At 44.2% G+C, this 12,196-nt stretch overlaps 1 protein-coding gene across 1 annotated transcript in view; it reads right to left on the reverse strand.

Annotated features, from left to right (window-relative positions):
- DNPH1 (2'-deoxynucleoside 5'-phosphate N-hydrolase 1) overlaps nucleotides 1-738 on the reverse strand; it is a 3,602-nt gene extending 2,864 nt beyond the window's left edge. Inside the window, 1 exon segment of the mRNA XM_024766065.1 lies at nucleotides 631-738. Coding sequence (XP_024621833.1) covers nucleotides 631-738 — 108 coding nt within the window.
- Between the last annotated feature and the right edge of the window lie 11,458 nt (nucleotides 739-12,196).

Consider the following 12,196-nt stretch of genomic DNA (forward strand, 5'->3'; position numbering starts at 1 on the left):
ACACACCTGGTTGTGGTGAAGGAAAGGGCAGAGATTACTGCAGGGCTCCAAGCAAGGAGTTCAGGACAGGAGTGCTCAAAAAACCCAAACTCCCCTTTGGGGTTCAGGAAAGCATTTTTAAAGGCCAGGCGAGGGAGGGGAGTCCCAGGGTAGGAGATTAACTCGAGCACAATTCTCTGATTGGTTGATGGTGAGGTAACGGGCCGTGTCACGGGGGTGGACGTATCAATCCTCAGGTTCCCTTAGGTCTGGGGGCTACGAGCTCATGGTCCTCAGGTAGTTAATTTCTTCCATTTGGTGGTGGTTTGAGCATCTGCCAAACAACTCAGAAAATGTGCAGATACCGTTACCTATAGGTACTTCAGAGAGCAGCGAGAGCAGAGGATATGGGAGAGGGGTCTGTCCCAGGAAGACCCCATAAGGTCCTGCGTGGTTACACCTCCACCACCTCTCAGGGTCACCTCATTTCCCTGCTACACAGTCTGGTCTCCAGCAGGGGAACCCTGTGAACATATTTGTTAGGTCATGTCCTCCTCAGCCAAACCCTCCAATGGCTCCCACCTCACTTGGGGTAAAACCCCAAACCCCTGCAGTGGCCCACCAGCCCCACGGGAGCTGGTGACCGCTTACCTCTCTCATCCCAGCTCCATTACTCTCACTGGGTGTTTTGCAGCCACGTTGCCTTTCTGGCTCTTCCTCAAGCAAGCTGGACATGCTCTTGCCTCCGATCCTTTGCATTCGCTGTTCTCTGGAGCCCTTTTCTCCCAGAGAGCTCCCTGGTCACTCCCTTACCTCCTCCAAGTCTGTTCAGGTCACCTTCCCTGACCACCCTCTTCAATATGGCAGCCTCCCATCCCTATCACCTTCCTGTGCCTTGTCTTTCCTCCTCTCATTACCACAGAACTGATTAATTTTGTTGTATGTCTTTCTACACTCAGTAGAATGTAAGTCCCCAGAAGGGCAGGCATTTTTCTCTGTTTTTTTATCCCTAGCTTCTAAAACTGTGCCTGGCACATAGGAAACACTTATCAACTATTTGTTGAATGAATGAGTGGATTAAATGAGCAGCTGCATTTGATAGCACTTTGTAATCTGCTCAGCCCTAGACTAAGCTAATAGAAGCAGAGTCTGCAGGGAGCCAGGCAAACACACCATGGCTCACTGGTAATAACAATGATTTCTCCCTCATTTTATTTTGAAAATTACACAAATATAGGACAAAAACTTCAAGTGGAATGAGAGAGTACACAGTGGAAAGGGAGACCTGAGACCCCAATCCCATTCCCCAGAGGAGCGCATCATCAGAGGTTTCTTCTGAATTCTTCCTGATTAACTATGAAATACCAAAGCGTGGGGTGACACAGCAGACACAATAACCCTTTTTTTTTTAATGCAAAGACACAAAGAGAAGGCAAAGACATCTTAGGCTATCTCTGTCCTCTGATGGGCCCAGCTCCGAAGGTACATGAACCGTGGGGCAAACGTGTGTGCACAGCTGTGCACTAGTGCTCTCAGCACCTTTGCACACACAGCCACAGGTGCATACTTAGGAGGCTGGCCTCAGGTGCCAGAGGCCTTGAGGGGCAACTTCCTTCACTCTCCCTACCCTCGGTCATGCGGTCCTCTGGTTCTCGCCACAGGTGAGGAACACACGTGCACATATAGACACAGAGCACCTTGTTTCTGCCTCGGTGTCTTCAAGAAAATAAGCCGGCCTTTGTCTCCTTAGCTCCCACACTTGTGATGTGCCTAGCATCCCCACCTCAGGCTGAAGGAGAAAGAGGAGAGAGAGATTTTGTCTGTTTCTCTAAATGCGATATAAAGCCCTGCGATTGGTTCTGTGTCCACAGTTGAGTTGGGTGAGGATGCAGAGCCAGCCATGGCTGGCAGCTCAGATCCTTGCCTCAATGCAGAGAGGCCTGAGTCGGAGGGACAGGGCACTAAGTGATGGGTTGGGGGAGCTATGGTGGTGGGCAGGTCAGTGTATCCAACTTGTATAACAGTAAAGGGAGCAGCAGAAGACTATCTATTGCATGATTGTATTTAAGTGAAATGTCCAGAAAGGGCATATTTAGAGATACAGAAAGCAGAGCAGTGGAGGGCTGGGGTGGGAATGGGAACTGACTGCAGGGTAGGGCCCAAGGAAATCTTTTGGGGTAATGGAGATATTCGAAAACTGGACTGTAGTGAAGATTGCACAACTCTATAAATTTACAAAATATTAAATTGTACACTTACAAACGGCAGATTTTATTGACATGTAAGTTATTCCTCATAAAGCTGTTTTAATTAATTATTCTTATAAATTTATTTTATTTTATTTTTGGCTTCGTTGTGTCTTCATTGCTGCACGTGGGCTTTTCTCTGGTTGTGGCGAGTGGGGGCTACTCTTCATTGCGGTGCCTGGGCTTCTCATTGCGGTGGCTTCTCTTGTTGCGGAGCACGGGCTCTAGGCGTGCGGGCTTCCGTAGTTGTGGCACATGGGCTCAGTAGTGGCTCACGGGCTCTAAAGCGCAGGCTCAGTAGTTGTGGCGCACGGGCTTAGTTGCTCCGCGGCATGTGGGATCTTCCCGGATCAGGGCTCGAACCTGTGTCCCCTGCATTGGCAGGCGGATTCCCAACTACTGCACCACCAGGGAAGCCCTAATGCTGTTTTTAAAAAGGCAAAAATAAAGTACTGAAAATAGTAAGTAGTATCAATATAATGAGATTCAACAATTATCAATTTATGACCAATTTATGATCTTGTTTCACCTACATGCATCTTCAACTTCCTCGCTGTCCTATTGTGATGCAAATTGGCTACGTGTTCAACACTGCCTTCATTCCCTCTGATAATATGTTTTCAAGTATTTTTTTGTTACATTTAAAAATCTGTATGGCTTGACAACTACTTAAGGGGAAGATAAGATTTCTTTCTACTAAGTGTGATACTGTGATGCTTTAGGTATTAAAGCACAGCTAGTTCTTCTTTTCTAGTTTCATATTGGCATTTTAACAGATGGAATTTTATTTTAACAGATGGAAGTAGCGTTTGTTGTAAGGTGTATGTAACCTATGTTAACTTCGTGGTCTGAAGTGTCTAGCTATCAAGCGGATTCTTTAGTAGACCAAATCTTTTGTCACTGAAATGTTCTGAAGCATATACCTTGATGTTTAAAAGAAAAATATTAGTTAAAGCAACTTTTCATCTTCTGGGATCTACTTTTTAAAACGCCTATCCCCTGTAGTTATCAACTGCATGTGCCAGGCCTCTAGAAATTAGTATGTTAAACTGAACCAACTTGATGGGAGTCACTATCCATACATAGGGCTTGTTTTCCAAAGAAAAGTATTGTCTAGAGTAGCAAGATTATAAGCCTACCTAGGCATGTTGTAAAGCTGTTTGAAAAGTAAGTTTTGTGAATGGAAATGTAGTGCTCAGGTCACATCCTCCTTTAAAAGTTGTAACAAATACAGATGAATTAAAAAGAAGTTATGTGAGAAAAAGCAAATTGAAGATCATATTAATTCATTTGTAAATTTTTTTTTTTTTTTTTTTTTTTTTTTGCTGCGTTGGGTCTTCGTTGCTGCGTGTGGGCTTTTTTCTCTAGTTGCAGCGAGCAGGAGCTACTCTTCCTTGCAGTGTGCAGGCTTCTCACCATGGTGGCTTCTCTTGTGGAGGAGCACGGGCTCTAGGCACGCAGGCTTCAGTAGTTGTGGCACACGGGCTCAGTAGTTGTAGCTCGTGGGCTCTAGAGCGCAGGCTCAGTATGAGGGGCGCACGGGCTTAGTTGCTCCGCAGCATGTGGGATCTTCCCGGGCCAGGGCTCGAACCCGTGTCCCCTGCACTGGCAGGCGGATTCTTAACCACTGTGCCACCAGGGAAGCCCTGCAAATATTTTAATGTCTCTAAAAGATACTCTTTTTTCTTTAAAAAAATATAATGATAAAAAAGAATAAATAAAAAAACGATAAAAAAGAATAAATAAAAAAAGAATAAATATAACGATAATACTATTATCAGAGCTGAAAAATTCAGTAAGATTTTCTTACTTGTCATCAAATATTTTATCAGTGTTCAAATTTGAATTGTCTGTTTTTATTGGTATATCCAATTATGTTATAAATGTTATGAATGTTTGTCTACAATTTATCTGTTTAAAATCAGGAGCCACGGGACCTCCCTGGTGGCGCAGTGGTTAAGAATCCGCCTGCCAGTGCAGGGGACACGGGTTTGAACCCTGGTCCGGGAAGATCCCACATGTCGCAGAGCAACTAAGCCCGTGCGCCACACATACTGAGCCTGCGCTCTAGAGCCTGCAAGCCACAACTACTGAAGCCCACGCTTCTAGACCCTGTGCTCTGCAACAAGAAAAGCCACCACACCTAGAAGCTCACGCACCACAACAAAAAGAAACCCCCGCTCTCCGCAACTAGAGAAAGCCCACGCGCAGCAATGAAGACCCAACACAGCCAAATAAATAAATAAACAACTTGATTACAACCTATGAGAGACACACCTTGATTCCGGACTCACAGGAACACAACAAATATTAAAAATAAATAAATAAATAATAAAAATAAAATCAGGAGCCACATCAAGTCCACACATTGTGATTGGCTGACATGCCTTTTAAGTCTATTTTAATCAACACGTTCCCCTTGCATATCTTCTCTCCTCCCCTCATCTGTCCTGCAGAGGTTCTTACAGTCTGGAGTTGACTGATGATATACCTGTAGTGCCATTTAAAGTGTTCCTTTGTGCTATAAATTGGAGTTGGATCTAGAGGCGTGACCAGATTCAGGTTCAATCTGGGGCTAGACTATGTCACAGGTGGTGGTGTGTGCTCCCATCACGGGGCACAGAATGTCTGGATGTCTCTCTTGTTTGATGTTAGCAACCATGGATGGTCAATGCCCAGACCCATTCATTCATTCATTCATTCATTGGACACACCAATAAAAATGTCTTAATATTAAAATAAAACTCAACAGCAGAAAGCCACCTTAAGGCAAATGAAGTATAATAAAATACTCTTATAACCACCACTCATGCATGTCAAGAAATAGAGCTTCTCCCACTCAGAAGTTTCCATGTGCCCAAGCCCCATCTCAGCCTCCTCATTCCCTCCAAAAGTAACCACTGCCCATACTTTTACGGTAAGCACAAAAATAAACTTCCTTATGTTTCTTTATGGTTTTATCACCCAATGTGCATCCCTCGTCATATGCTTTAACCTTCTTCATTGTTTTATAGGCCTTTTAAATCTCTTTTAAGCTATAGCTTTGGGGATACATTTTTTAAAGCATGTGTTTTGTGTGAGACACTCAGTGGGCACTCAAAGAACTAAAAAAAAAAGGAGTGAAGAGGAGTCTGAGACTTGAGACTCTGGCTTGGAGAAGGGCCAGAGTTAGCTCAAGAGTAGAAATCAAATCAATGTCATGCAGGGATGTGCGATGAGTGGAGAGATTCAAAGAAAGTAGAAATCAAGCATGGGGGGTATCCCTTCTGGTTTATCCTTGCACTCCAGCCATTAACTCCCAGATCAAATATCACTTCCAGCCAAGAAGGAGTGGCAGGGAGCAGATTTACCCTCCCTTATATTTTGTTTTTTTGTTTTTCAAATGTGACTTTCCTTTCTCAGAATGTTGTAGAGAGAGCAGCGCTGAGATTTTCTGCCCCAATATATACCATACCTAATACATACTATACCCACCTACTCAGGTACATTCTTAGTTTGATTTCCTCCCCATCCCAGCGTCTAGGCTGTTTTCTTGCTGGTGACGTCATTTATGAGGACAATTTTGTGAAAGTGGGGAACATCTGGGGTCCTAGTCCTTGTCTTTCCTGGGTCGGGAATCTATAAAGGCCAAAACAGGAGACTCAACCTTAGTGCTCAGTTTTGTATTTTCTTGTGAATAATTATGAATTTTAAAATTTATTAGAAAATTTAGCAAGTATGAGAAAAGAATGAAGAATAGTATATCAAATATCCTTGTATCCACTATCCAGTTTCATCAAATCTTAAAATTTTGTTATATCTATTTCAGATCCATATATATTATATTATAATATATTATAAATACTATAAATACACTATCTATTGTGTATATAATAGATATGTATGTATATAGTATTGATATCTATGTATAAAAATAACCTAATACCTAAATATATAATATAGTAGATAATATATTATTTATATATATGATAGACTATACACACATATACCTTAGATCATGCTTGTTAGTTATAGTTTTTTTTTTTTTTTGCCGTACGCAGGCCTCTCACTGTCGTGGCCTCTCCCGTTGCGGAGCGCAGGCTCCGGACGCGCAGGCTCAGCGGCCATGGCTCACGGTCCCAGCCGCTCCGCAGCATGTGGGATCTTCCCGGACCGGGGCACGAACCCGTGTCCCCTGCATTGGCAGGAGGACTCTCAACCACTGCGCCACCAGGGAAACCCGTTAGTTATAGTTTTATTTTCAAATCTTCTATATCCTTACAATTTTTTTTTTGCTTATTTGATTTATCAATTACTGAGGTAATTTTGTTAAAATCTCCCTTTGACAGTGGATTAAAAAATTTTTTTTCTTGTAATTTTAACTATTTTTACTTTGTATTCTGAGACTAGTAGGTGAGTACAAGTTCAGAATTGTTATATGTTCTTGGTGGTACGCATTTTGTCCTTATGAAGTGACCCACTTTTTTTCCTAATAAATTCTTTTGGACTCATATATTTTTACACCTTTTGTTTCAACCTTTCTGTATTCCAAGTGTGTCTTTAGTAAGCAGCTTATATCTGCATTTTAAAAAAGCCAATGTTCTATTAATCAGTGAACTTCATCAATTTATATTTATTGTGATTACTTATATGTTTGGAAGTTTTTCCTATTATCCTGTTTCATCCTTTATATTTACTATGCTTTTTTCTCACTTCTTTTTGTTTGTCATGCTTTCTCCTATGTGGATTTTTTAAAGTTTGAGATATAATTGACATATAGCATCGTATTAGTTTCAGGTATACAATATAATAATATGATACATGTATGTATTTTGAAATGATCACCACAATAAGTTTAGTTAGCATCCATCACCACACATAGTCACAGATTGTTTTCTTGTGTTGAGAACTTTAAGATCTACTCTCTTAGCAACTTTCAAATATACAGTACAGTATTGTTAATTACCATCACCATCCCCTGGACTTTATTATGTTATTACTGGAAGTCTGTACTTTTTGACCACGTCAACCTACTTCACCTACCCCCACACTCCACTTCTGGCAACTCTCAGTCTGTTCTCTGTATCTGGGAGGTCATTGTTTTTCAGATTTCACATATAAGTGATATGATATAGTATCTGTGTTTTTCTGTCTGACTGATTTCACTTAGCTTAATGCCCTCAGGGTCCATCCACGTTGTTGTGACTGGCTGGATTTCCTTTCTTTACGGCTGAATAATATTCCATTGCATATATATATACACACATCTCCACTGACAGGGCACAAGTGTTCCCTTTTCTCCACGTTCTCACCAACACTTGTTATTTGTCATTTATTTATTTATTTATTTATTGGCCACACTGTGTGGCCTGATGGATCTTAGTTCCCTGTCCAGGAATTGAACCTGGGTCCATGGCAGTGAAAGTGCAGAGTCCTAACCACTGGACCACCAGGGCACTCCCTTTTGTCTTTTTGACAATACCCATCCTGACAAATGTGAGGTGGTATCTCATCGTGTTTTTTTTAAATTAATTAATTAATTTTTGGCTGCGTTGGGTCTTCATTGCTGCGCACGGGCTTTCTCTAGTTGCGGCGAGTGGGGGCTACTCTTCGTTTCAGTGCGTGGGCCTCTCACTGCGGTGGCTTCTCTTGTGGCGGAGCACAGGCTCTAGGTGAGCTGGCTTCAGTAGTTGTGGCGCGCGGGCTCAGTAGTTGTGGGTCTTGGGCTCTAGAGCGCAGGCTCAGTAGTTGCGGTGCGCAGGCTTAGTTGCCCCTCGGCACGTGGGATCTTCCCGGACCAGGGCTTGAACCCGTGTCCCCTGCATTGGCAGGTGGATTCTTACCCACTGCGCCACCAGGGGAGCCCTCATTGTGGTTTTGATTTACATTTTCCTGATGATTAATGATGTTAGGCACCTTCTCACATATCTGTTGGTCATTTGTTCATCTTCTTTGGAAAAGTGTCTATTCAGATCCTCTACCCATTTTTAAATCAGATTTTTTCGAGTTGTATGGATTCTTTATATTTTTTAGATATTAGCTGCTCATCAGATATATGATTTGTAATATTTTCTCCCACTTCGTAGGCTGCCTTTTCATCTTGTTGATGGTTTCCTTTGCTGTATACCTTCCCATGTTTAACAACCAAAAAACTGGGAGGATCCATGAAACAATGATGTTTGAACATTGGCCATCAGGCGGCCTAAGACAGTGACTCCTGAAAGACGAAACAAGCCAGGTGAGAGTATTGTCTGCAGGGTTTCTAGGCTGCAGGCAGGAGGGATCCAGGCTGAGCCTGGCTGTCTCCTTGAGCTGAGGAGTTGGAAGGGGAGGCCAAGGCAGCTAGCTTGCGGGACAGAGCACAGGATAGGAGACAGAGCTCTGCAATCTTCAGAGGGTTCCCTGGGACAGTCAGCTGAGGACTGATCAGCACACATGTGTGAGGAAAGTACCTGAGGTGGAAAAGAACCATCTGAAATGAACAGAGAGAACAATCTGTGGAGCCCACACAAGGTGGAAGTCATGCCTTTCCCTCCAGATGAAGGGGTAAAACCTCATAATTCTTGGGGCATTGGGTAGATGATACCAAAGCGAGTGCCTCAATGGTGGGGAAAATTAGGCCCAGACTAGATGCTTCTCAGTTCCCTCCTAATGAAGACTTAAAAAGTAAGCTTTGAAAGGATCAAACTGTTTCTAAGTAAATTAATTGCATCCCAGAACAAAGCTCAAGAGTATTTTTTTGTTTTTGTTTTTTTGTGGTACGCGGGCCTCTCACTGTTGTGGCCTCTCCCGTTGTGGAGCACAGGCTCCGGACGCGCAGGCCCAGCAGCCATGGCTCACGGGCCCAGCCGCTCCGCGGCATGTGGGATCTTCCCAGACCGGGGCACAAACCCGTGTCCCCCGCATTGGCAGGCAGACAGACTCCCAACCACTGCGCCACCAGGGAAGCCCAGCTCAAGAGTATTTACTGAAGCACAAAAATATCCAGGACACCACAAGGTAAAATTAACAATATTTGGCATCCAATTAAAAAAATTACACTATGGAAAGGAGCAGAAATGTATGACCTACAGTGCAAAGATAAACCGACTGAAATGGTTTCAGAAATGATTCCGATAATAAAATTAGTAGACAGTTCATTAAAAGAGTTATTACTATTTCATGTGTTTAAGAAGTTAGAAGGAAAATTAAATATGGAAGATTTTTAAAAGACCCAGGTCAAACTTCTAGAAATGTAAACTACAATAAAAGAAATACATTGAATGTGATTCATACCAGATTACATGCTGCAAAAGCAAAGATGAATAAACTTGAATAAATAGCAGTAGAAACTATCCAAAATGAAACACGGCGAGAGAAAAGACTGGGAAAAAAATGAACAAAGCTCAGCGAGCTGCAGGACAACTTCGAGCAGCCTAGTAGACAGAGTGTCTGGAGTCCCTGAAGGACAGAGAAGAGCAGAGAAAGTATCTGAGTAAATTGTGGCCAGAAGTTTTCTGAACTTGATGAAAACTATAAATCCACAGATACAAGATGCTCAACAAACCCCAAGCACAAGAAACATGCATACAGGGACTTCCCTGGTGGCCCAGTGGTTAAGAATCCACCTTCCAATGCAGGGGACTCGGGTTCGATCCCTGGTTGGGGAACGAAGATCCCGCATGCCATGCCACAACTAGAGGCAACTAAGCCCGCATGCCACAACTAGAGAGAAGCTTGTGCACGGAAACAAAGCCCAAGTGCTGCAACGAAAGATCCCATGTGCCACAACTAAGACCAGACGCAGCCAAATAAATATTTTTTTAAAACTTATAAAAAGAAGAAACATGCACACAGCTACACCAAGGCACATCACAATCAAGTAGCTTAAAAACAGTGATAAAGAGAAAATCGTAAAAGTAGCCAGAGGAGTAGAAAACATTACATACAGAGAAAGCAAAGATAAGGATAACTGCAGATTTTTCATCAGAAGCAATGCAAGCTAGAAGACAGTACAGCAACATTTCTAAAATACTGAAAAAGAAAAAAGTCAACCGAGAAGTCTAACCTGGAAGTCTACTCAGATCAGACTGTCTTATCTCTGCTCAAAGTTCTTCAGTGATTTCCTGTCTAAAAGTCTGAGTCCTCTGTACATTGACTCTGCGACAGAGATGCTCATGCAGTAGGCTTATTGGGATGTGCTCTGAGGATCAACATCTGGGGAGGACTGAAGGAAGCAGCACTGGGCAGAGTAGATGCTGAGTTTTGACGCAGCCTCAACAGAAACCTTGGCTCACCCTATCGGGGGTTCGCAAATGGGATGTTCCTTCAGAGTGGCCTTGAGTTGGGGTGATGGTGCCAGGCCTTTGTACTCACGGGTCTATCATCGATTGGCTATGGGATGCCCCAGGAAGGGCACATGATCTTGGGCACGGCAGCTCCCTTGGCCAAGGGCAATTCCAGACAGACAGTGAGCTGAGAGAGCCAGTCTGCAGCACCCCAGGCAGCCAGGGAAATGAGTCCCTGGATTCTGAAGGAGGATCTGATGGCTCACCACATTGTCCACTATGCTTCCAAAAACTAAATGGAGAGAATCTAATCTCCTTAGCACAGCACACAAGGCCCATCATTCATGATCTTGCACAAGGTCACCCCCAGCTCACCACACACTATCTTCTCAGCCTGGAAGTCTGTCCCACCCTCTGCCCTGGCCCCACTCATCTGTTGAAAAACTCCTACTAATCCTTTAAATTACAGTCGAGTGCACCTCCTCCAAGAAGTCTCTTCTGGCTACTTTTGCAGATTCAATGATCCTTCTTGCCAGCACAGAGGTTAGAAGTATGCACCCTGGGGCCAGGGTTTGAATCCCAGCTCTGCCACTTGTTAGCTGTGTACGTAACTTAAGGCAAATTATTCAACCTCTCTGCATCTTAGTTTCCTCATCTGTACAATGGGTATAACACTAATACGCTACCTCGAAGGGCTGTTATGAGGGTTAAATGAGTTAATATGTGAAAGGTCAGAACAGTGTCTGGCAGGAGTAAATCGTTACTGCTATTATTATTGTGGTTGTCGTTGCGGTCGTTGTTGAAGTTACTCAGTGTGCATTTGTCGAAGACAAGAAGGATGGAAGGAAGGGACCTGAGAGAGACAAATTGCAAAAGTATGCTCAGGAATGTTGAGTAATCCAATCTGTCAGAAGGGTAATAATAGCCTCTCTGGGCCCATATTGGGAAGAATGTTTCATGTCACAGTAAAGAGTGTGCATCTAATTTGCTAAGAGAAACGAGAGTTTGTCAACAGATGGGAGAAAGGACCAAAGAAAGAAAGGGCCAGGCTGAGCCAGGAGGTAAGGTGTATATATACCAGGAGGTAAGGTGTATATATATATACACGGCGAGGTGAGAGTTACAGGTGAGGGATGGTGTTAGAAGAAATGGGGGGGGGCTTATGAGAGGATGGTGAGGGGAAATGAGTTTAGAGGAAAGTAACATGAACGTATGGAAGGAAGATTATGTGGGAAAATCAGTTGAGGCTGATGGGAACAGGTGAGGAGTGATAGAGACACGCTGGGAGTGGAGAAGATAAAGCAGGATGGAGACAGGTGAGGACTGTGGGGACAGGTAAAGAGTGACGGGGGGGGATGGGGGTCAAGCGAATGGCAGAGACCAGTGAAGAGAATGTATGATCAGAAACAGGTCCATACGAGAGAGAGTCTTAGGGCCGCAGGAGTGGAGAAAGGAGCAGAGTAGACGGTGATGTCAGAGCAAGGGCGGTGATGTAAGAGCCGGGGCGGTGAGGAGGTGATGTCAGGGCTGGTGCTGATGCTGGCGGCGCAGTGCATTGTGGGCAGCTCCCCGCTCTGCCGCTGCCGCCGCCGTCGCCGTCGCCCGAGAAGGATCCGGGCCGGGCCGGGCCGGGATGGTCCCGGTCGGGAGGCCGCCGCCACCGCCGCCGGAGGGAGCGGGCCTCCCAGCACCGCACTGAGTCGCCCCCGCCCCCGCCCCCTCTCC

Source organism: Neophocaena asiaeorientalis, unplaced genomic scaffold (genome assembly GCF_003031525.2).
Source record: "Neophocaena asiaeorientalis asiaeorientalis breed wild unplaced genomic scaffold, Neophocaena_asiaeorientalis_V1.1 scaffold46, whole genome shotgun sequence".
NCBI lineage: Eukaryota > Metazoa > Chordata > Mammalia > Artiodactyla > Phocoenidae > Neophocaena > Neophocaena asiaeorientalis.